Source organism: Alexandromys fortis, unplaced genomic scaffold (genome assembly GCF_014885135.2).
Source record: "Alexandromys fortis isolate MF-2015 unplaced genomic scaffold, M_Fortis_MF-2015_v1.1 scaffold_88, whole genome shotgun sequence".
In the NCBI taxonomy this organism is placed as follows: domain Eukaryota; kingdom Metazoa; phylum Chordata; class Mammalia; order Rodentia; family Cricetidae; genus Alexandromys; species Alexandromys fortis.
The window spans coordinates 4,038,816-4,062,454 of NW_026067961.1; the positions used below are offsets into that span (position 1 = coordinate 4,038,816).

Genomic DNA, 23,639 nt, shown 5'->3' on the forward strand with positions numbered 1-23,639 from the left:
CCTCCATGCATGACTGAAAGTCTCCTATGTCCCCTCTGCTTCCTTCCTGGGGAACCTGCTGGCTGGTTCTCGGGTGCACCAATGGGCTAACGTGGCCTTGTTCCAACTCATGTCATGGAACCCTGAGGTACCCAGGACAGTGTCAGGGTGCTGGGTGCCAACTGGGGAAGTCTGCTGGGCGTCAGGACCGCTGTAGGCCTCTCTTCTAGAAGGAATCTCTCACACATCAGGGCTTATGGGAAGGCTGGGCTATGGGCTGGGAATCTGCATGTCTAGCCAGCTGCCCTCACCCCTCCCTCTCCATCCGAGCCTGCAGCTGCTGGGGCCTCCCATGTACTGTGTTCCCTGAGCCACTGCTCCATGTCTGTTCTCTCTCTGCAGGGAGGAGTGAAGGTCCTCATCACAGGCCCATGGCAGGAAGCCAGCAATAATTACAGTTGCCTGTTTGACCAGATCTCCGTGCCCGCATCCCTGATTCAGCCTGGGGTGCTGCGTTGCTACTGCCCAGGTGAGGAGGCTGTACCAGCAAGGGGGAGGGGACAGAATGAGACAGTAGACTCTGAGTCAGCCTTGGGATGACCTTGAACAAGTCGTGTCAAAGAAGTGTGCCCACACGGTCTATTCTATCATCAGTTGGGGGTCACGGAGCCCGTATCAACTGGGAATACCAGGCATGCTCCATGGGGATTGTGGAGAAAACATGGCAAAGGGACTATTTAAAGATTCAATTAGTCAGCTGACATAGCCAAGATGGCCCTGGCTGGGGCTGAGCTAAAGTGACAGACAAGATCTGGTCCACAGTAGGGCTGACCTCGCTCCTGCGCCAGCCCAGGCCCACCTGCCGCACAGGGAGCTCAGGACCCTGTGTTCACAATACTGCTTCGTCTGGGGCACAGGGCAGAAGGGCTCAGGGAAGGCTCCCATGTGTCGGGGCTGTGGGGAGGGGTGTCACACTAAGAGCAAAGAACACACGCTCCTTTGAGAGACTTGCCCAGGGAAAACGGTAAGCACACATAATAGGTTTCTGGTTCCAAGGCCTCAGAGACTCGTGGGAAGTCAGCCAGAGCCCTGTGCCCTCTGTGTCTGTCCTCTCCCTCCCCATCCCCAGGCTTCTGTGTCATCTACTTCATGAAGTCTTTAGCCACCCTGTTTATATCTGAGAAGTTTCTGAGTGACCTCAGATATCCAGGCATGTAAACTTGGTAAACAAGTCAGAAACTGATAACAAACCATAAAGAAATGTATCCTAAGACAATTATTTGGTATTCATATAATTTTATCATCTATTAAAGATGAAATCAAATTTGCATCCTAACAAAATAGATGGGTTTGTTTATTTTTTTACAAAATATTAAATCTTGGCTGTTTGGCCAGGTGGTGATGGTACACACCTTTAATCCCAGTATTCAGACAGATCTCTGTGAGTTCAAAGCCAGCCTGAGCTACGTAGCTAGTTCCAGGATAGCCAGGACAGGGGAAACCCTGTCTCGAAAAAAAAAATCTTGACCGTTTGATACTAAAGAGCATAGAATATCTTCAATATTTTCCAGTTGATCAATACCTTGATTTTATAATCATCGATGCTGAGAATGCCAATTTGCATAAATATATAGTTCAAAATGTGAGAAATTTGTTTAAGGTCACTTTAGAAATTGCTGGAAGTGTCATCCTAAGCCCAGGCCAAAATTCGTTTAATGATTTTTTTTTTAATGAAACTAATCAGCAACTCAGAAAGCAATCTCTGAAAGCAAACATGCTAATACAATACAACCTAAACTGACTAATACGGGCTGAGGAATGACAGGGAATAGTTAGTCTGTTTTCAGTAATTAAGTCATGTTTCCACGTCCGTAAGAGCAGAGAACTTGGTATGTACAGCAAAAACATCGCAGTTCCTCAAAGACAAGTCCCGGATCAGAGCTAAAGTATCTCGGGCAGTGTTTGCGGGTGGATACGCCATGACAGCCATGCAGAGCAAACCATACGTGTTGTGCGTTCAGAACCACGGCTGCAGCAAAGTCACTTGACCCAACATGGACAGGCACTGCCGGGAGCAGCGAGGAGTCACCATGCGTTTGTGTTGAATTTTTGGTTTTTGAATGTTTAGAAACCTCTTATGGTTACCACGCTGCTTCTCACTGTGTTGGTCCACTTGGCAACACCCTATGGCATCATGACCGGCAGTTTCGGGAGCTCTGATCTACCTAGACTGGTATCTCTGTCTAACTCATCCTTGACCTCTGACCATATCGACTCCCCCATTAGCCAATGGGCCCCACAAAGGCAGGATGCTGTGTCTTTCTTCGTCACTCTTGTGTCCCCAAGGCTAGTAAAGTACCTTGGGGTGCTGGGGGTCTGTGAAGGGGTCTCCTGGAGTTTGAAAGCACTTTGGAAAACATGAGCTTTCTGTTTGCTTGGGTGAGACTGGGGAAAACTTTGTCTCAACCTCCCACGTCACCAGTTAGGTGGGCAGCTGGTCCACCTAGCCTGGGCAAGGGACAGGAGAGGCAGAACAAGGAGGATGGGGTGGAAAGAGGCAGAGGGACATCCTCCGTTGTCTGAAGCCAGAGAGCTTGTATAGGAAGAGTACTTCTAGCAGAGGGCCAGGATGGGGAAGAAAAGTAGGGACTTCCGGGCAGAAGCAGGCTGGCCAGAGTTGTGCGGGCCAACAGGGATCCCCTACAATCTGCTGTGGTCTCCTCACTGCTTGCCTGACTTGCTCACCCTGTCCCCTACATGGCACTGTGGAGCTTACAAACCAACCATTCCCCCTCCCCCACTCCTGCCTCCTCTCCCTTGCCCTCCTCTTCCTGCCCTGTCTTCCTCCCCCTTCTCATCTTCCTCCTTGCCCCTTCTTCCTTCTTTTCCCTTCCTCTGCAACCCACCAGATCAGAATGCCCTGCTTCAGGGGAATTGGCATCAAATGTCCAGCCCAGCCTAGTACCTCCTTCACTCCTCATGCCTTGGGCAGCCAGGGCTGGTGCCTATAGCAGCCTCTCACTGCCGACCCAGCTCCCCTCAGTGCCAAGGCTGTCTCCAGAGGGCCTACCCAGCCCCAGGTCCTCCCAGCAGTACTGCTGAAATTGGACGGCAGCCATCCAGATGGCCACCCTGTGCTAAGACAGCCCATCCTAGCGCGGAAGAGAGGGCGGGATGCTATTAAACCGTCCACTGTGCACCTGCTGTGAAAGGAGACTCGCCTGGCCCATAAATAGACGCCGCTTCCTGTACCTGGCTAAATCCCTAGACCTTGCCCCAGGTTCCTGACCAAGGACAGGGCTTTGTGTGACCCCATATGGTATCCCAGGTCAGGACGCAGAGGATTCTAGGGGCTGGAATCAGTCCCACCCAGATAGGTCCTGGTCGACCATGTGTCGTGTGTGTAACTTCACCTTGGAGATTTGTGCCTCTGAACCTCAGTCTTTTGAGACCTCCTTCCAGATGGCTGGGAACATGGAACAACCAAGGGTCATGAAGCTCTTGCCTCTGGCACTCCTCTCACAAAGACAGCAAGGGGAGGGAGCCAGGGCTATTCTTGTCTCTTCAGGTAGTTCTCATGATCTCGCTGCACTCCGGGGTCCCAGTGCTAATCCACAGAGTCCACCCAGGCTACTGTCTTGCCTAGTCACTGGGACACTTCTAAAATAGCCTGTCTCCAACCAGATGCCACAAAACTAGAGGCTGAGTGCCGTGGCCTGACCGCTGGCACTTCCTGTTGGCAGCCAACCTCACAGAGCATGTCCCGTGAGGATAGATCAGTTTTAACATCCAGTCTGAAACAGGTCCTATTGGGTGATTGATTGATTGATTGATTGGTTCACTCGTTCCTTGTTTCATCATTTTCCAAATCATTTGTAAGAGTCTCCTGATTGCCATGGATTGAGCGGATGCCTAGACTGAAGCTCCCAGGAGCACCTGGCTCGAAGAGCTTCTAGTCCAAAGAGCCTGGGTCAAATCAACCGACCTCTCCCTTGAGAGGTGATACCAGCCGCTAGGGATGGCATCCTGGGGTCTCCCAGAGGAAACTGAAGCTGATCTTAATGGATAGCCCCAGACGCTAGAACCAAACTGACCTTGCCAGCAAGAAGTGACTCAGAGGCAGGTGAACAGAAGCCAGGCCACCTGAGAGGCTGAGATTGGGAAGGGAGAGGAGGCACGGAGGACACAAATGCCAACCTCCTAGCAGCCTGGAGCACCTGCCTGGGCAAAACCAAACCTGACAGCGAGCAGAACCCCTCCAAGTTCCCCCTATCACTGCAACACTAGACACTTGGACTAGGACTGTCCTGAGCCCAGGGGCAGTCAGTCAAGTCAGGCTACCAAGCAAGGCCAGCTGCAGTAGAATAGAGCCAGAGGTGGAAGATTCTACCAAGATATCTGCTGGCTTGCAAGCCCCACCTGGTCTCCTAGGAAGTCATCAGAGGGCAAAAGATGGAACTCCAAGTGAGCAGAACACGGGTTCAGACAGCCCACTCAGCGGAGGTACAGGTGATGAGAACAGGCTCTTGCCATGGGCTAGAGTGCTGAACATGAAGAGCTGGACCAACAGGCTCTCGGCTACTGGGGGCTGACACTCTGCTCCAGGGAGACAGAAAATAACAAAGGAGCTAGGAGAGGCAGTGAGGACAAGTGGAGAGGGTATACACAGTAGCAGTTCCTTCGAAGGCCTCGGAGGCACATCCCCTGGAGGCTGGCAGAAGGATGGCACTGAGCCAGATTTGGGAAGGATGGAAGACTATTACAACAGGCCGAGGATGAGAGGGGCATGGTGGCCCTGAGGCAGGGAGAGGCCTGGCACCCTGGAGTCTGATTTAATTGTACTCGCGTGGGAAGTCAATGGTTTTAGGCAGCAGAATGATTTGGTCTAAATTATGTATTTAAAAGATGATTCTGAACAGGGTGTGCTGTGCTGGCACCTACCTTTAATTCCAGCATGGGGTGGGGTGAGGGGACCAGAGGCAGGTGGAGCCAGCCTGGTCTACAGAGTGAGTTCCTGGCTGGCCAAGGCTATATAGTGTTACCCTATCTAAAAAAGGATTAAGGATTAGTTTTGAGGGAATGGGTTAGGAGAAACAGTAGCCTAAATGAGAAAACAGGAGAACAGGGCTAAGGGTAGGGTGACTTTTAGAGAAAAAGACTCCCTGGTAACCTCCTCTAAGGGTGCTACAAGACACCACCACCACCACCCACCCACCCCCCCACCCCCCCGCAGCAGGAACATGGTTGCCTTCAGCAGGGGGCCCTTGTGTCGGCCAAGCAAGGTTTGGTTCTTCTGCGCGGAAGCCATGGAGACAGGAATGAATGGAGCTGAGAATTGCTGATTGGCTATCTGAGAGGGAGTCAAGGAAGCTGGGCCTGATACCAGCAACACAGTGGCAGCCCTCCCCTCCCGCCCTCCCCCCCCCCACCCTCACACTGCATCTCTGGGGATGGTGGGAATGCCCGAGACTCTGCTCCGTTCAGCAGCGCTGGGAGTTGTGTAGATGTCAGGACAGTGGCAAGAGCAATGGTAGAGGGTCCTTGGCTGGACACTGGACACCAGAGACTACAGCTTCCCCACCCTGAGAGCAGAGCTCCTTGGGATCACACGAGGAATTCCCACAGCCCTTCCTTCCCGTTGGTAAACCAGACACGTCTGTAGGGGAGAATAGTAACCACAGTCTTGGAGTTTTGCCCAGGGATGTAGTTGAATGGCAGACGACTCTGGGTATCACTGGGGATCCCTGTCCAGAGAAGCACCATGGGAGGTCCTAAATGACCCCCCACACACACACACTACCATGGGTCCCATCCAGCCAGGGAGCAGAGCAGGAAAACCTACTGGTCACACTTGGATAATGATGATATCCCCGAGACCTTTTTTCTACATACACCTCAGTTGGAGAGAGGCCACTGCCGATGAGTTGGGTTTCCCATCGGAAGTGGAATCTGCAGATGTCCTCTGAGGGAAGCCAGAGCTTTGCCCTGTCCTCAGGAGCAGCTGACTTGGATGGCTTCCTCATGCCCGTAGGCTTCTGAAAGCCAAGAGCCCAAACAGTAACACGATCCCATGCGTCCTCCCTGGAAATCCAGCCGACCGGCCGGGGGTGGCCCTGAGTATTGGTGTCCCAGCTCCAGAAAAGCAGTACCCAGAAAACATAACCTGACCCCTATTAGGGGAAGAAGCCCTAGCATAGCCACCGCTGCCTCCGGACATTTTGGGGGGACCACAGTACAGCCTCCAAGATATCACTGGAGACCAAAGAACAGCTGCCTCCACCCCGGCAGAAATATTTCTCCTCCTCCAGCTGGCTTTTCTCCTGCCCTAACGAGAACATTTTTATCCATTTATTTAGCTCATTCAGAAGTCGTTGAGCCCTGTGTTTGCACTAGAATACAAGCTCCTGCTTTCCCAAAGTCATTGGAAAGCAGTGTAAGATTTGAGCTCGCATCTCTGGCTCAGTAGCTACCTGGCCCTCAGCATCTCAGGCCAACAGGGCCACGATAAGAGCCACAGATGAAGCTCTGGCTGTCAGCAGGAGGCTGAGGAGCTCCTAAAACACTGAGGGTGTTACCTAAAGTGAGTCAAGACATGGCTGCAGGAGGAGGCAAAATAAATACAAATCCTCAGATGTTCCTGACCCTGGGAAGGATGGATGGGACAAGCCACCTGTGCTGAGCTCAGGTCCCTGCCCATCCCAGGGGGCACAGTTAAAACCAAAGAGGCTTTCTAGGTGTGTGGCATATACCTTTAATTCTAGAACTCAGGGGTTGAGGCAAGCAAATCTCTAGGAATTTGACAACAGCCTGAACTACGGAGTTCCAGGTGAACTAGGGCTATATACAGTGAGAACCTGTCTCAAACAAAACAAAACAAAAACAAAAAACAAAAAACTAACAAGCAGGGGGTCCTCTGGGGATCCCAGCCAGAAACCTGATGAATCCAGAGCCAAGAGTTTTCCCAGAAATGCCACCCTTGGGCCTTGTGAAATAGGTAGGCATGGGTAGGGTTAATAGTTGGTTGTTAACTGAAACAGGGGTAATGAGGAAGGGCCCTCACCCTGACTTCTCTCTTTCTGACTTTCAGCCCACGACACGGGTCTTGTGACCCTACAAGTTGCCTTCAACAATCAGATCATCTCCAACTCGGTGGTGTTTGAGTACAAAGCCCGGGCGCTGCCAACACTCCCTTCCTCTCAGCACGACTGGCTGTCACTGGACGGTAAGAACAGCATCCTGGTTACCTTGTTGGGCATAGAGGGAGAAGAGCTGGTGTGTAGATGTGAAAAAGAAGGATCTGGAAGAGAGGGGCAGGAGGGGGTGTCAGAGTTGGACAAAGGAGGACCTGCTGAGTCCTCCCCTTGGACTATGAGTATATCCTGTAGGTCAGCCTGTGTCTGGTCACTGCCATGCCCTATCTTAATTCAGCCCCTCTTGGGGACAGATGAAGTATGTGAAGCTGGCTTGTAGCTGTCACTCCTGTCAAGGTGTCTGAGTAGTTAAGCTCCTGGGAGTTACGTGGGCCCCAGCAGCAAGTTCAAACAGCTACTATGGGCCTCTAGTGCTGCTTCTGAATTTTCTACAGAAAGAAGGGGGCATCCTGGAGGCATCCCAGTCCTCCACCCCTGGCAGGGTAGCAGTGTAAGTGCTGTGGGGGCATCTCAGGCCCAGGCTTTATTCAGATTCAGAGGTTTGGGTCGCCAGGCTGTGGAACTGAGATCACTAACTAGCCAAGCTGCCTCCTAAAAGCTCATCACTCCCATTATCCCAGCTTCTTGGCTCTTTCTATTTAAGCCTGTGCCCTGTGCAGCTTCTAAGGCAGGCCCAGGCTCATGACCGTGGCTGAAAGTATATTGCAAAGGAGGTAGTAGAAGTTGCTAGCCATGGAGGGGCAGGGGCTTCTAGGGTCAGTGGGGTTGGCCTTTAGTTGATGAATAGGTTTCTTTTATCTAGGGGGCAACAAAATCTCTGCAGGAAAAAAAAATGGCAAAGACAGACTAAAGGGTTCCAGGGTTAGAGGCTTCCTGGCTTCCCCTTGGACATGATGCAAGATGCGCTGGAGCTGGCAAGCCTGGGGCAGGGTTTTGCAAAGGGTACACATCCAAGACCCTAGTATCTGGAGAGGTCATGGAGGTGACAGACTATGGGGTACCTTTGTTGGAAGCTGCAACAGTGCCTGGATGTTGAAGGGCTATGTACCACTCACACACGGTAACCATGTGGCCTTCTGACTTCGGCCTTTCTCCCATTGGATGCTGCTTCATACCCTGTACACACAGGACTTTCTAGAGCTCAGTGTTTTCAGTCTAACCTTATCCCTGCCCCTGCCCCCATAGCCACAGGATGTCTGGCAGCCTCCCTGGCCCATGAACTCTCCGGAGCTACTCCCAGAGGTGGTTTGGGGTCATCAGGCATCTGTACCCTGGCAGCACTGCCTGGGAGCTGGTGTTGGCAGCATCCCTGGCTGAGGCTGGAGCCAGTGTGAGCCGATGACCTGCAGTATGTAACAGAGAAGGGCAGGGTGACCAGGGGCTCCTGTTCAGGAAATCCGGTTTCAGTTTTGCAGAACAAATGGGGAATGGAGCAGGAAGCTCTTACAGAGCCCTGGCTCTCCTGGAGTGACCCAGTCAGCTTTATGAGGGTGGATCCCAAGGATGCTAGGACCAGTGTAGAGCCCTGTCTTGAAAGCAGAGTCTCAGGCTAAGCAATAGCTTCGAGCACACAAAACATCAGCTGGTCCCTGGAAGCCCAGAAAGCCAGGTAACCTACTGGTGCTTATGACTAATGGAAGGCAGGGGAGGATGCTGCATGGGCGGGGGGGGGGGGGGGGGGGCCCGATTACCTACCTTATAACAAACACACCCCTGGGTCCTAGGCCACATCAAAACCTGCTGCTAATCTGGGTACCTGCTTCCCAGCTGCCTTCTGTTCCAAGACTGAGTTCTCTTTTCTTCAGGCCTCCAGGCTGAAATACCCTCACCCCTTGGCAGGAGGCAGGAAAAATAGCATCAAGACCAGGGCATCTGAGCAACGTTGACTTTGTGTTACCATGCAGGACCCAGTTAGAACCCTAGCTCCAGACTGGTTGGGAAAGGTCGGGCTGCTACCCACGAAGGCCCAGAAGCACTACAGAAGGACCTGGTGGCATTTCTATCCCACTGTTCTTGGCCAGCAGTTCTTTCAAGTAATGGGAGGGGAGTGGAGGTGGGGTCAACGGGACTATGTGACCCCGCCTGACTGGGAATCGGGGACCTTCCCGGCTTCTTCTAGAACTCCTAAATGAATGTGTGTAGCTTGCCCACCATTTCACCGGTCTGATGGTCCGTGGGGGGAGGGTATCAGCGCCAAGACCGCCAGCAGCACAATCTGCCCCAGTGCTGGAGACAGCCAGCAGGAGGGCGGGGGTCTCCTGGCCTCCCGCCAACCGGTTGGCTTGGCAGTGAGCTTTGTGTGGAGGCAGATGTTGCAGCGGCCAGGCGTTGGTAAGCTTCTCCCTTCCTTCCCTCTCTCGCGTCTCTGCATCTCAGTCCCTGCCTCGCTACGGTCACTGGGCGCCTTCTCCACCACAGCTCACTACCAGACAGCGGGGACGTGTGTGCAAAGGCGGGGGCGGGGGCGAGTAGACTGCGGCACTCGGAGATTTGGGGCAAAGCGGGCGGGAACCGCGCGCGGTGCACACACTCCCTCCCACCCCCTCCGAGCGCGCGAGCACGCGCGCATAGCCGCAATGCGGGGTCTTTTCTCATAGCGGCTAGTGACGCGGGTCCCGTGGGGTTACAGTGCTGGATAACGGCGGGTGTTCATAGGAAGAGTGCGAAGCCCTTCCTAGCAAAGAAAGGGGATGACGGAGATGCGCAAAATCGCCGGGATTGAGAGCTGTTAGCCTTGCTGTTCCTACTGACTGGCATCGCCCTTCTTCGACTCTGGCGGGCGTTCTTTGCCCCTCCCCTGCCTCAGAGCCGAGGACTATTTGGGAACGAGAATTTCTGCCTTTACTGATTTTGAACAATGAACTTGTTTACCAGACTCAAGGCCAGGTGGGGGCGCCTGGTCTGCAGCAAAGAGCACAGAGCACTAGCGAGCAGATGCGCGTTCACGCAGCAGCTGCGGCTCCGCCTTTGTCCTCGCAGCAATCTTTGTCCCCGCTGCAGTCTTTGTCCCCAGTGCTCGGTCTTTGTCTGCTCTGCAGATTTTGTGTGCGCAGCCCCGCCCTACAGAAAGCGATTTTCTTCTAGGTGGTGTTCGGTGGCACAGTCATTTATGTCCCCAAACCACCACTAAGACAAGACCAGCAGGCAGGGTTGCAGAAGGGGGGAGGCGCAGACACCGCAGCTGAGCGTCTTCTGGACTTACCACGCCCTCTCAAGACCTAGGGAGTTTCTCCAGACCAGTTTCCCCCCTGGGCTCTGGGTACAAAGCCATGTCTGCTGAGACCCCATTGCACAGGGCAGCCTGTGGTAGCGTGCAATACCTGGTTGTGTCGTGACTGCATTCACGGACCCCAGTAAGTGCAGAGAGGACTAAGGAAAAACGAGTGTTAATCCGCTTTAGTGCTCCAAAGCTTCAGGAAAGACCCCTTGGAAGCTAAGCAGGCTGGCAGCAGCCAGGCTTAGAGGGATGAAAGGGGTATCGGAAAGCCTCCATCTTTGCCTGTCCACGCTCTGAATGCTGCCACTCTTGCCCTTTCTCCCCGAGGTCCAGATGCAGAATAAGTGTCCCAGGTCATTTGCACCCTAGGACCCCAAGATGGTAAGAGCAATAGGGCCTGCAGGAGGGCCCTGCTCCAGGCTGGAGGTAGGCAAACCTTGAGGTTTGTCTCTCAGGAAACTGTCTGGGTAGGGCTTCTGGGAAGCATCTCCTGTGCCTGCCTGCCAGGGCTGTGCCAAGATCTAAGGCTATCTCATCTGTATTTGTGTTCACAAAGAGAGGAAGCCCAGGCTACTCAGCACTCAACACTGGGGCTAAGGACACAGTAGACAGACACTCTTCTGGTCACAGACATTAGGGTACCTCAAGGTGGCCTCTGTCCCTGGAAGAAACAATGAGTGGAACTTGTGAGTGTCTTGTGTGTGTACCCCCCCCCCCCCGTCAGCCACTTGATTATCCTGAAGGGTGGGCTGAGGAGATTCACAGGCTCCCTGCCCCCACTCCTAACCCTGCTGTCTCCTTGAACCTTCCTAAGCTGCTTCTCTGACAGCAGAGAGAACTAGAATGAGACATGGATGCTGCTCTCCTGGGCTGGTCACCTGGACAAGCCTGATGACTTCACCCTGGGGGGGGGGGCCTTGTCATCTCAGACAAGGAGGAAGCAGGAGCTGGGACCTCAGGCTTCAATATCCAGGTCCCTGCTCCCCATGCTAAGCTCAGGCAGGCCAGAGATCTCCTTCAGCTCATAGCGCAGAGGAGATTATTTTCTGACACATAGATACACGTACCCCTCTCCCAGAACCCTGGGTTTGGCCTGGCCTCTGGAAGACCCAGACCCTTTCTAGAGACAGAATAAAAAGGCAAGGCCTGGCCTCCTAGTTCAGTCTGATCTGACCTGCCCGCTGTGCAAGCAGATGGGAGAGGGGCAGCTGCCTCTGAGCTGTGATATTGCTGTGAACAGGTCTGGCCCTGGCATGTGGTCCCCTGCTGGCTGGCTTCTAACTCTAGCCTGTGCCCACCAGGGCTGGGGGATCACACAGATGTAGATACACTGCATTCGATCACACGGACACAGATACACTGCATTCGATCACACGGACACAGATACACTGCATTCGATCACACAGACACAGATACACTGCATTCGATCACACGGACACAGATACACTGCATTCGATCACACGGACACAGATACACTGCATTCGATCACACGGACACAGATACACTGCATTCAGTCACACAGACATAGATACACTGCACATTCAATCACACAGACATAGATACACTGCATTCAATCACACAGACATAGATACACTGCATTCAATCACACGGACACAGATACACTGCGCATTCAGTCACACAGACACAGATACACTGCATTCAGTCACACAGACACAGATACACTGCATTCGATCACATGGACACAGATACACTGCATTCGATCACACGGACACAGATACACTGCGCATTCAGTCACACAGACATAGATACACTGCATTCAGTCACACAGACATAGATACACTGCATTCAACCCTGAGACTACAGAACTCTAGGGATCTAGAAGCCCCGTGTGCTGTGGCATGTGCTCCCGAGGAGCCTCTGGGACACTTTGTCACAAGACGGTACCCAGGCCCTCCTAGACCAGTCTGTGGTTCCCCACTGTACAGCCCACCTTGCCATCATTCATCCCCATGTGGCCTTCAGGGTGACATGGAAGAGAACAGACATGGGTAGGTAGAGACCCAGGACAGTCCAAAGGTATCATTTCCCCACATGGTGGAAGAAGAGACAAAAGTTAATTTTGTAAACCATAGCATAGAATACAATATTTACAAGAATTTGGTTTTTTTAAAAAAAACTTGGAGCCCTGACTAGCTTGAAACTATGTAGACGAGGCTGACCTAAATCTTTAGAGACCCACCTGCCTCTGCCTTCCAGCCCTAGGATTAAAGGCATACAACATCATGCCTAGTCTCCAATATTTTTAAAGAAAAGACAGCAATGGTTAATTGTCTTGACTTAGATAACAGCTGTGAATGCTAGTCTGGTTAAAGCCTGGAAGGCCAGGATCATCTTGTTTCTCCTCTAGGGTCACTGCAGTTTTACTGACATCAGAACTAGCCAGCAACACTGGGAGCTTTCAAGTCTATCTGGAGTGGGCTTCGCTTGTTAGATATTCGGGTCTCTGAATGCTTTGTGTAGAGCAGTGACCTTGGGGACACAGGTGGCAGCACAATTGGTTTGAGTCCGTCTTACACGAGGGTCTTGGAGCTGAGTGGCAAGAGACGTCTTCCTCTGAGCCCAGCCAGTGTCTTGTTCCATGTCTCCTCACTGCCAGTCCTTCCTGTTCTTTGTGGGGTTCCCATCACAGACTGTGATCCTGATTGATCTTATCACTAAAAATCCTGGAGTCCAATATTACGGTGAAAGCGGAAAGATCAGAGAAGCAGAACAGTCAGCCACCAGAGACTTTCACCTTTACTAAATCTCAGACTGAATGGGGGCTCCTGCCTCTAAGAATCCTCAGATGGAATGGGGGAGATCCTCTCTCCACCTGCTTTATATTCCTGTCCCCACCTCCCTAGTGATGGGTTTTAGACTGGTAGCCCAGGGTGGCCTTGAACTCCTGATCTTCCTGCTTCTTCCTCCCAAGGGCTGGGATTAAAGGTGTGTGACACCTCTGCCTGGCCTCTATGGCTAACTAGTAGCTAGCTCCACCCACTGATCTCTAGGCAAGCTTTATTTGTCAGAACACAAACAAAATATCATACAATAGTGGGGAACTAGTTTCCTCTGACCAAAAGCAACTTGGATGGGTGGGGGGTACATTTATTTGGTTTATACTTTCAAGTCAATATCCATCATCCTGGGTAGTCTGAGCAGGAACTCAAGTAGGAGCTAAAAACAGAAACCATGGAGGAAGACTTCTTGCTGGCTTATGTTTAGTTAGCTTTCTTTCCTGCCCAGGACCACTTGCCCAAGAGATAATGATGATGCCCACAGTGGGCTGGGCACTCCTACATCAATCATCAGTCAAGACAGTCCTATACAGACAAGCCCACAGGCCAGTCTGATCTGAGTAATCCCTTAATTGAATGTCCCCTTTCGGGTGACTCTAGCTGTATCAAATTGAAGTTAAAGTTAACTCAGACTGGGATGTAGGTCCTCCTGCTTGGGCCCTGTGCTCTGTTGCATGCTTTCTTCCTTCTGAGGGTGAGAATCAAGTCAGCATCCAGATGGGAGAGCATCTGAGCTATTGAAGATCCTAGTCAGGCCATCTGTTGCCCCTGTACCTGGGACCAAGGGAAAGTAGCATCCTGCTGTTTACATCTGGGACCACACTAAGTGGATTTGTACAGAGCTCCTTTCTGTAATAGAACACATTTCCTTGAAGCTACTACACCTTGCCTTCATGCAATAGTAACAAATTGGATCCTGCCCAAAAGGGTCATTTAGGAAAAAGGCCATCCCTGCAGAGGCCAAAGAAACAACCATTGCTACCTCAGCCCAGCTACTTGAGGGAGAAAGCAAAGAATGTTATCTTGGAGGAAGCGGGAGAACAACCTGGTAGGTGCTGGCTACATTGTAGACCTGGCTCCCAGTCACTGGGGGATGAGCTGGCTGCTTCCCAAGCCTATGGGAGAGAGGCACTGACCCTCCAAGGGGACCATCAGTAACTCCTCTTTGAATACTGAATTCTTCTCCTATGGCTACTATATAGTTACCAGAAATGGCAGAAATGGGCATCCGAGGTCCAGGGCAGCAGGGCCAGGCTCCCCTCAGAGAATGTAAGGAGGAGTTCTCTGTCATCTCCCCCAGTGGCAGATGACTGCTAACATCCTTTGTCACCTGATATAATGTGGCAATATAACCCAATCCCTGCCTCCACTGTCACCTGGTCATCTTCCTTCATGCGTCTCTGTTCTCTTGTAAGGAGCCATCTGGTCACTGTGAACTCATCTTGACTAATCATCTCTGTAAGTTGGCCCTATTCCCAAATCAGATAGATTTGGGGAAACATGCTGAGCTTCAGATAGACAGCCTGGTGCACCATCTCCTAAGGACTTGTGTCCAGGGGCATCTAGAAGAACACTGTGGTGGCTTGGGTGAGATATCCTTGCTAGTCTCTGGCTTAGTAGAGTATTCAGTTGGTAGAGCTGTCTGGGGGGTCCTAGGAGGCAACAAGGAAGCCTTGTTGGAAAAAGTTTTACCAGGGGTGGACTTGGAGGTTTTAAAAGCCTGTGCCATTCCCAGCATGCTCTCTGCTTCTTCCCCGTTGAGATGTGAGCTCTCAGCAGTTCTGCCACCATGTCTGCTTGCTGCCACACTTCCCTGCCATGATGGTGATGGGCTCTTATTACTCTGGACCACGAACCCAAATAAACCCTCCCACGAGTGGCCTTGGTTATGGTGCTTGAGAACAGCAACAAAAAAAGCAATGAATAGAAACACCCAGTGTGGTCCTTGCTCTCTTCAGCTGTGCTGAAGGCGAACTGACCTGCAGAGAACACAGAAGCCTCAGGAGGGTTTGTTCTCCCTGAGGCAGACTGGATGTGTTGAGGTATGCAGGAGGGTGCAGGCCCACACCTAGAAGCCAGCCCTTCCAGCAGTCGGTAAAGGAAACATGGCTCCACACAATGGAGAACATTTATTTCACGGATCATGGTGTAGTCTGGAAGAAAGGAAGCTACTGCTGGCAAAAGGACGCTTTCCCACTTGTGGCAAACAGAGAAGGCACTGGCATCCAGTTTCTGACCCCTCCCCCATCCACATAGCATGCACACGTGGACCAGGGTAGCCCTTGCCAAAGAAACAGGTCCTTGTTGACCTCGTGCCCCTTAGGTCCTATGACCCCTGCTAATTGGTCCTTCCTCTTTTGAAACCCCTTTGTCCTAATTTCTGGACCTTCACACTCTCTTTCAGTTCCTTTCAACTTCCCTGCATGTCACTAGCTCCTCTTTCTGGAAAAGTCTATAAGTGCCTATGTAGTTGGCTTCCTTCTTTCTTTACCCCCTTTCCCTGAGGGCTCAACCTCGGCTCCGGCTCACTGTGTCATCTACCAGTGGCTTCTTCTCATTGCTGTGACCAAAGAAGGATTTTGGTGGTGGTGCTGGTGCTGGTGGTACTGGTGGTGGTATTGATGGCAGTGGTGCTGTGCTGGTGCTGGTGGTACTGGAGGTACTGGTGGTATTGATGGTGGTGCTGGTGGTACTGGTGGTGCTGGTGGTATTGGTGGTGGTGGTGGCGATGGTGGTGGAGACTTCAGAAGATATAATTCCATCATTGTGGGAAAGGCATGCATGGTGGTGAGAGATTAACATGGTGTCTAATAAAGAAGCAAAGTGCCAAGGCCAGGACTGGGGTCAGACATAGCATTCAAGGACTTCCCTCAGCAACCCACTTCTAGCCAGGCATATGTCTCTAAGGGTTCAGAACCCCCCTCCAGACAGCACCACCGACTAGACACCCAGTATTCAAACACAAGACCACAGTGCATTATGGCCACAGCTCAGTGTGTCTCCCTGGGTCTAGAACTGTCCGACTGCTCAAAGGACACAGCCCCATTCAGACTTCTCTTGGGCAGCAGTGTGTGCCCAAAGGGACTCAGAACTGTTTTCATGTCACTTCCCACTTCTCCCTTCTTCCTAGCTTTTCTGTTAGCCTGGGGAGGATCACTCCCTCCCCCATAGGTCAACCCAGCCTTGTACCTTTCTCTCCTTCGTTTCTTTCACGTTTCCTGCTTCTCCCCATCCCCAGCTCTGCTGTCATGTAGCCTGAAATAGCTGTGCGCGTCCTAGCCCGTCTCCTGGCCTCCTTCCCCTGGGGCCATTCATTCTTCCATCATCCAGTAAATATGTGCTAAGCCTCTGCCGGGTGCCAGGCACTGGTCTAGGCCCTGGGGAGTCTTAATTATCCCTGGGGTTTATAGTCCGGTGGGGAGAAAGATAAAAAAACAAGTTGCAAATGAAAACACCAGCTGGCATGAGTGCCGAGCAGAAACATTGAGCTAGCTGGCCTGGGAGAAGGTTCCAGGCAGGTGTTTAAGGTTGGGGGGGGGTGGATGAGGTAAGAGAGGCCCCTAGGGGAGGTGAGATGTGGGGGGGGGGGATAGAATTCTGTTCACAGGAAGAACATACTAGGCAGAAAGATTCTCCAGAACACAGTCCCTAGGAGGATGGGAACTAGCTAGGCGTTCTGGCATACCTGGGGAAGAATAAAGGAAGGGACGGGGAGAGGAGAGGAGAGGAAGGGAGGGGAAGGGAGAGGAGGGGGAATTCAGGGAGAATCAGCCCTAGAGGCCAGCAGTGCCGGGCCACATGAGGTCCATCATCCAATGTAGGGAGTGAAAACTTCATCCAAGGTTGGTAAGGAGCTGCCCCAGAGCTCAGGTGTGTTGCGTAGATGAGGTGGCATGCCCAGGTGTTTAAGTGGGTGACATGACATGTTCAGGTATGTTTCCAGGCCATCCCAGCCACTGTCCGGAAAATGCGCTGGGTCTCCATTTGCAGGCTCCCTTCGCAGGGGCTCGAGCTTCAGTTTAGGCAATGGATGACAGCAGCTCTGACAGATCTTGTGACAGTCTCAGAGACACTGGCTTCGAGGGACATTTGAAGGTAAAATCAGTGGTCCTGTTGGTGATTTGGACTGAAAGGATTTGGAGGAAAAGGACTAAATGGGTAGATGCCTAGATTTGGGCCTTTAACACCTAGGAGGGCAGTGGCTTGTTTCCTGGGATCATTTGGGAGCTGGAGGAAATGTAGAATTTGGTTTTGGTTTAACTGGTTAGGCAGGGACACCAAGGTCATAGTTGGCTTTGAAGGTCTGGAGACGACGGAGAATGAAATACAGAACAGAAGCGAGAGTTTGGAATCATGAGTTTGTGGTTGGTATGGTGACTATGTGTGACTTCCCCATTAAAGGTATAGAAATAGAGGCTTTTGCGGTGGTAACCGCGGGCTGGACCTCGTGGTGGTGGTGGAGGAGCACACCTTTAATCCCAATACTATGGAGGCAGAGGCTGGTGGATCTGAGCTCCAGACCAGCCTGGTCTACAGACCAAGTTCCAGCACAGCCAGGGCTACAGAGAAACCCTATGAAAACAACCAAAAAGAAAACAAAACAAACTGCAATAAGCAAAACAAAGCACAGGCCAGTCTAACACTTACCCTTAAGCAGAAGAGGAGCCAGCAAAGACACTGTGCAGTCATCAAGATGGAAGGAAGACGACTTAGAGGGTGGGATCCCAAAGAGGCTGAGAGAAGAAGGCCTTGGTCATCCACACCCAGTGTCTCGAGGAAGAGGGGAAGATCATCCAGCCATCGAGACCCATGTCTTGGAAGAAGCTAGAAGAGTCAGGGCAAGTCCAAGCAGCTTGGGGCAGGACAACAGAGGGCGTGAGCCACTCAGACTTACCCAGTGGGAAGGCCCAGTGCCTCCCACTGTCCTCGACCTCTCCAGCGGTCTGTGGGCACAAGGAGGGCGGCCTCGTAGTCCTGTGTCTGCCCAGAGTCTCAGAGGGACCCCTCCTCATTCTTCCCATAGGGAATCCGGAGTTGAACTCAAATAAGGAACAACTAATGATTCATCCCCACCCAAATAGCATGCTGATGTCAGAGCAGGAGAGACAGCTCTAGTCTCCTGGCCACTGGGTGCTGCCGGAATGTAGGGTCCTGCAGGAAGGAACACTGCCAAGCAAGTCTGCAGCGTGGCCAGTTCGCTCTACCACTGGCTGGCTTCTGGGGGCTTTCCTAAGTCAGACTCTGGGACAGCATGGAGATGCTGGTGTGTAGATCTAGCAGCAGAGGGACCTGGCCCTATGACAAGGAATCTGGAGAACAGCAGCAGCAAGGAAGCCAGAAGGCAGGAAGCAGGTTGGCACCTCTAGAGACTTTGAGAGTGAAGAGGAAGGGGACCTCTCCCAGACAGTGCATCTCCAGGCAGGACAGAGGAGACAGCGCTCAGCCTCTGACGGGAATCAAGGCCAACACCTCTCCTTTTCAACGCTCCACCACACACACGCACACATGTCTGGTCCTGTCTGCATAGTCTAGTGACCTTGTCTCTCTCCTCTGTGACACCAGGACATTCCAAACAGTCTTTGACAGACTTCAAGCCGGCTTCCTACACTGCAGTCATGGCCCACTGCAAAGTAACCAATAACATGAGCTGTTTTAATAAAATGTTTTAGCTGTTTTCCATCACAGAGTGAAAAGCATCAATATACAAAAACCAATCTCTGGCCCACTTGAAGGAAGCATGGGCCCAGAAGAGTAGTGACTCCAACCCAAACCATGGCTGACCAAAACGGAAGCCTCCTAAGAGTTCCCTCTGTACGATGCCCTCCCTTCCGCTTGTTCCACCTTTCCTTCCCATGACCAAACATTCCTACACCCCTGGAGACATGCAGGCAGAAGAGAAGGAAGCTAACTAAAAGCCTGGAGCTTCTAGCAACATAGGTTATAGTCCTTTACCAAGGTCAAGGGTCACCAGAGGTGACCCAGCTGCATAAGCTGATGCTCTCTGCCAGCATTCACACCAGCGAGAGAGATGGAACCTGACTCCATCTCTCCATCAGGTGCCATGTGCCAAGGGACCAGCTCTGTCATCAGCAGATGGGGAAATCCCCAGTGGAGGCCTCTGAGGGACTTTTCTCCTGCTGAAACCTGAGATGTGCGCAGAGGACTCTGCCCCGCCCTCTCCCCCGACTTGGTGGTACTTTGGGGAGTCAGTCTTGAGCCAGTTCACTGGCACCAATCTGCAGTGTTTGGTCTGGAGACACATGGAAGAGCTGCCAGTCTTCTGTGTCACTGTCCTGGTTGCTGCCTGCCCAGCCAGGGGTAACGGCCACATTCAAATGTTCACCATGCCCCAGGCTGCATCCACAGAGCGTTCCTGTGGATTTACTTGTCCTGACTTTCCAGCAACCTCCCAGGTCCTTGTCCATAGGAGGGTACTCAGAGAGCAGAGTGAGCAGATGGTACGGGGAGCAATGACACCATGGCCCACTCCTGACCTCCGCACCATGAGCATCTATCTTCCCCGTCTCTCCCAATCCCTGTGGTGCTGCCCAACTGTTGGCTCTGTCCCAAGTTCCCTTTCACTGCTCCGTGAAGAAAGCCTTCTTCTTCTGCCTTCCCACAATGCTCTGTAAATCCCTTCATTAGCAGTTTCCCCATGAAGTCATACACTGGAATAGGGTGTATCTCCATGGGTGCCTGGTGCTGTTCCAATGCTGGGAATCAGAACAGGTGAAGATGGCTTGATGAGGTTCCTGTACTTACTGTCAAGTGGAGGGAAATCCAGACTTAACCAAAAACTCAGAATGCTTAGGACAGGGGCAAGATTCCTCAGTGAGGTCCAGGGGGGATTTGTTGAAGAAATGACCTTTGAAGAGATCAAGAGGAAGACAAGACATTGACTCCATGAAGACAGAAGACAAAAACATTCCAGACCAAGGCAACAGCATACATAGGAGCTCTGTGATGGGAGGGAGGTATTGGTGAAAGCCATGAGATGGGAGAGAGGCGGTGGGTCAGGCTGGAGCTGACTGGGACACTCAGCTTGAAGAAGCATTGAACAGATTGGAGAAGCCCTGAAGCCCACAAGGTAGACCAGTTGCTTGTTCTGATGCAAGATGGTGGTTCTGAGAAGGCACCGAGTCAGGAAACAGTGAGGGAGGTGACATCAGTAGGACCTGTGAGTGGATTGCCTGTGGGCTCTATGTCATTCACTTTGGAGGACTGGTCATGAGTTTGGTGGCGCTTTATTGAGGGGTCTTTGAGATATTTGTGAGAAAAGTCAACGGACTAAGTGGATGTAGACATCAGAACCCAGGGAAGTTGACAAGCAGAGACAGGTCAAGTGTCTGCATGGAGGTGCTACTAGATGGAAGGAGTCAGTGGATGTGGATAAAATTGATGCTCAGCATATGGCTGAGACCCAAGCATGGGGATTTTTATCCTAATTAGCATTGTAGCAACATCTGCCTTAGAGAATCTTGATCATTGGTTCTTTGAGGGATGGATGTGGGTGAATTGATGGATGATGGTGAGCAGGCGATTATGATGGATGGGTGGGTTGATGAGACAGATGGATGGGTGGGGAGGTAGGCGGGTGGATGGATAGATGAGTGGGTAGATAGATTAGTGGCAAGATTAATGGGTGGATAGAGGAATGCACCAATGGATAGAAGGATGACCTAGTGCTGTCTTCACTGCCTTCATCCTCACTGCTTACTTTGGCTTCCAGCTATAGCAGTCCCATGTCAGAGCCAGGCTGGAGAAGGGTGTCCATTAGTAACCTTTCCAGTCTCTGTCTCACTGGACAAGCTTCAGACAAGTGGCCCAAGACAAGAATGTAGCCATTTGATGGCACTTGGTTGAATATGCCATCAGAACTTTCGAGAGGACAGAGCATTCTCCCCTCAGCTCCCTGGAGGTGGGAAAGTAACAGACAAGCAGTTCCCTTTCTTCAGATTCAGAGCCAGCCTCCCTCTGGCCATCAGAGTGGAAGGAAGGATCCTAGGCAAGTCCTTGTCAAGTCACCGCATGGCACATTGCCATCCAGGAGGCCTTCATTACCCTCTGTGACACTAACTACAAGCTCAGAGGATCCTTAGAGCTCTTGGCAAATTACTAAAAGGACTTGAGCACTCATGGAAGGCTGTTAGCCTTGTGTGGTAGTCCATTACCACGGAAGGATATGGATTACAATCAGCCATAGCCAGAGCACCTAAGTCTAGCCGGGTGCTAAACACAGAGCTTCCATTTTCTTCTGAACATGCCGTCATGAGCAACGTTGCTTTCCTGGCACTGACGTGTGGCAGTCAGAGAGTTGCCAGGGATATAGGACCACCAGAGCTTCAGCCTTCAGAGTTTGTATTGAGGCTCTACCATACAAGCTCCATGACCAGCTGACGCTGTGATGTCACTAAGTCACACCGTTAGTCTCTTGGCATGGTATTACTGAACTGGCCTGTGATCAAAGATGCCCCATACAAACAAACACACTGCATAGAATTGCAAGGGCTTAGAGACCATTTCCTAGTAGGTGAAGATAAAGGCTACAGACATACCTTCAACTGCACAAAGTGGATCCCCACCTCGTCCCACCCATGTGTCCTCGCCTACTCCTCACCCCACAGATTAGATTCTTTGGGTCTGTCTTCGTGGAGGGGAGAAAGGATGTCACATATCCCTTGTGCTGTCACTTATTTTAAAAGCATTGGCCCTAGAAAGATCTTGCCTAGCAGAGGCAGCTCTTTGGGGACACATTTTATCCAGGAAACATAATTTGAATGAATATTTTGTCTTCTATGGAGAATAGCATGCACAGCTCAGTTTTCCCTGGGCTGCAATGTGAAATCAAATGGATTATAGATCAGTCCACCTAGATGTGAAATTAAATGAGAAACTTCAGGTGTATTGTTAGCCGGGGTTATTACTTTAATATATTGCTTCAATCACGTCTTTAAATTACTCATCTGTACAGCGGCCCTGAAAGGAACCCGTGTCTCACTTCCATCCCACAGACAGCCCCCCTGGCTAGAGCAATGTAAAGTGTTCTCCCAAAGGGCCCTGCTCCCTCCCTTCTTCCTCCTCTCCCCAAGCTGGGACCCATGAGCCTGGGAAGAGCTAGAATTAGTGACCTCCCCTGTGTGGCTGACCTCAGGCAGTATCTCTGACTCCCCCAAACACTGATGGGAAGGGATCTGGCTTTGCAAACGGTGACCAGCTGGTGCAGATGGGAAAGAGCCTCCCTGCTCGGTAATTCGCCTTTCAAGGGAAGCAAACAGAGGTGCGACAGTCAGCCATCTTTTACCATGGATACTGTTCAATACAATGCTTAAGGCGTCTGGTGGTGTTTATTATAACATCGGAAGGCTGGGCCTTGGCTATCCAGCAACAGTTAAAGCCAAGGAACCAGGGTGCAAATGGGGCCTGCATGGGGGGCTAAGGAGCCCTCACAGAAATGCTGGGAGCACAGTCCTGGAAGGCTGGGCTTGGTGCCTTTGAAGCCCCAGTACCCTAGGACTTGGCAATCACTGCTGATCCCTTACTTGTTTTGAGATACAGTCTTACTCTGTAGCCCATGCTGGCCTTTAACTTGTTGCAATGCCCCTGCCTCAGCCTCCCAAGCACTGGAATTGCAAGCTTATGCACCATCATACCTGAGCAGACCGATGCAGTTTGAGAACCTTCTATCCCCCACCACACTTTAACTTGCACAATTTGACCTGCCTCATCACCCACACACACACACAAACTCACACCCCTACCATCATACCCCCACACACACACACACACACACAATTTGAGAACCCTTCTATCCCACCCACACACACAATTTGAGAACCCTTCTATCCCCCCCCCACACACAATTTGAGAACCCTTCTGTCCCCCCACCACACACACATACACACACACTTTGGAAAATATCAGGAAAGAACAAGCTCTGAGTGGAGAAGACAGGAGTTTGGAACTCCAAGGCATCCCCCTGCTCCAGAGGCATCCTGTCTCGTCTTCCTCTCTTTCTTCCTACCCTCACACCCGGTTTTGTTCTGTTGTTGCTGTGTTAGGGACTGAGCCCAGGATCTCCTGTGCACTGCAGCCCTGGACCTAACATGTTCAGTCCCAGGAAGAAATGAGTGGGTGTACTGGCCTCCTGAAAGGGAATTAAAACCAAGAGGACAGGTGGGTGGGGTGTGTCTGTGTCTTGTTCCCATGGTTATCTGACCCTCCACCTCTGGCTGCTGGAGGGAAGTCCTAGGTGACAGTTTAGGCCGCCCAGGTGTGTGGTGACAAGGAAGAGTGGGTAGCAGAGCCTGGAGCAGTCACTGTGTGGGCGTGGTTCCATGGAGAGGGGCCACTGTGGAGAAGTGATCCAGGTGTCAGAGAGAGGCCCGCAGAAGTGATGGGGGCACACATGTGTGCGATGCATCCATGTTTTCCCTGGCCACAGTTTGTTTTTCTTCTTTCTTTCTTTGTTTTCTGAGGCAGGGTTTCTCTATGTAG

The 23,639-nt window shown here is 51.8% G+C and overlaps 1 protein-coding gene across 1 annotated transcript in view; it reads left to right on the forward strand.

Annotated features, from left to right (window-relative positions):
- Nucleotides 1–23,639, forward strand: part of LOC126508204 (calmodulin-binding transcription activator 1-like) — a 509,816-nt gene that overhangs the window by 428,275 nt on the left and 57,902 nt on the right. Inside the window, exons 7-8 of the mRNA XM_050153303.1 lie at nucleotides 382–508; nucleotides 7,067–7,201. Of these exons, the coding sequence (XP_050009260.1) occupies nucleotides 382–508; nucleotides 7,067–7,201 (262 nt within the window). The remainder of the gene's footprint in view (nucleotides 1–381; nucleotides 509–7,066; nucleotides 7,202–23,639) is intronic.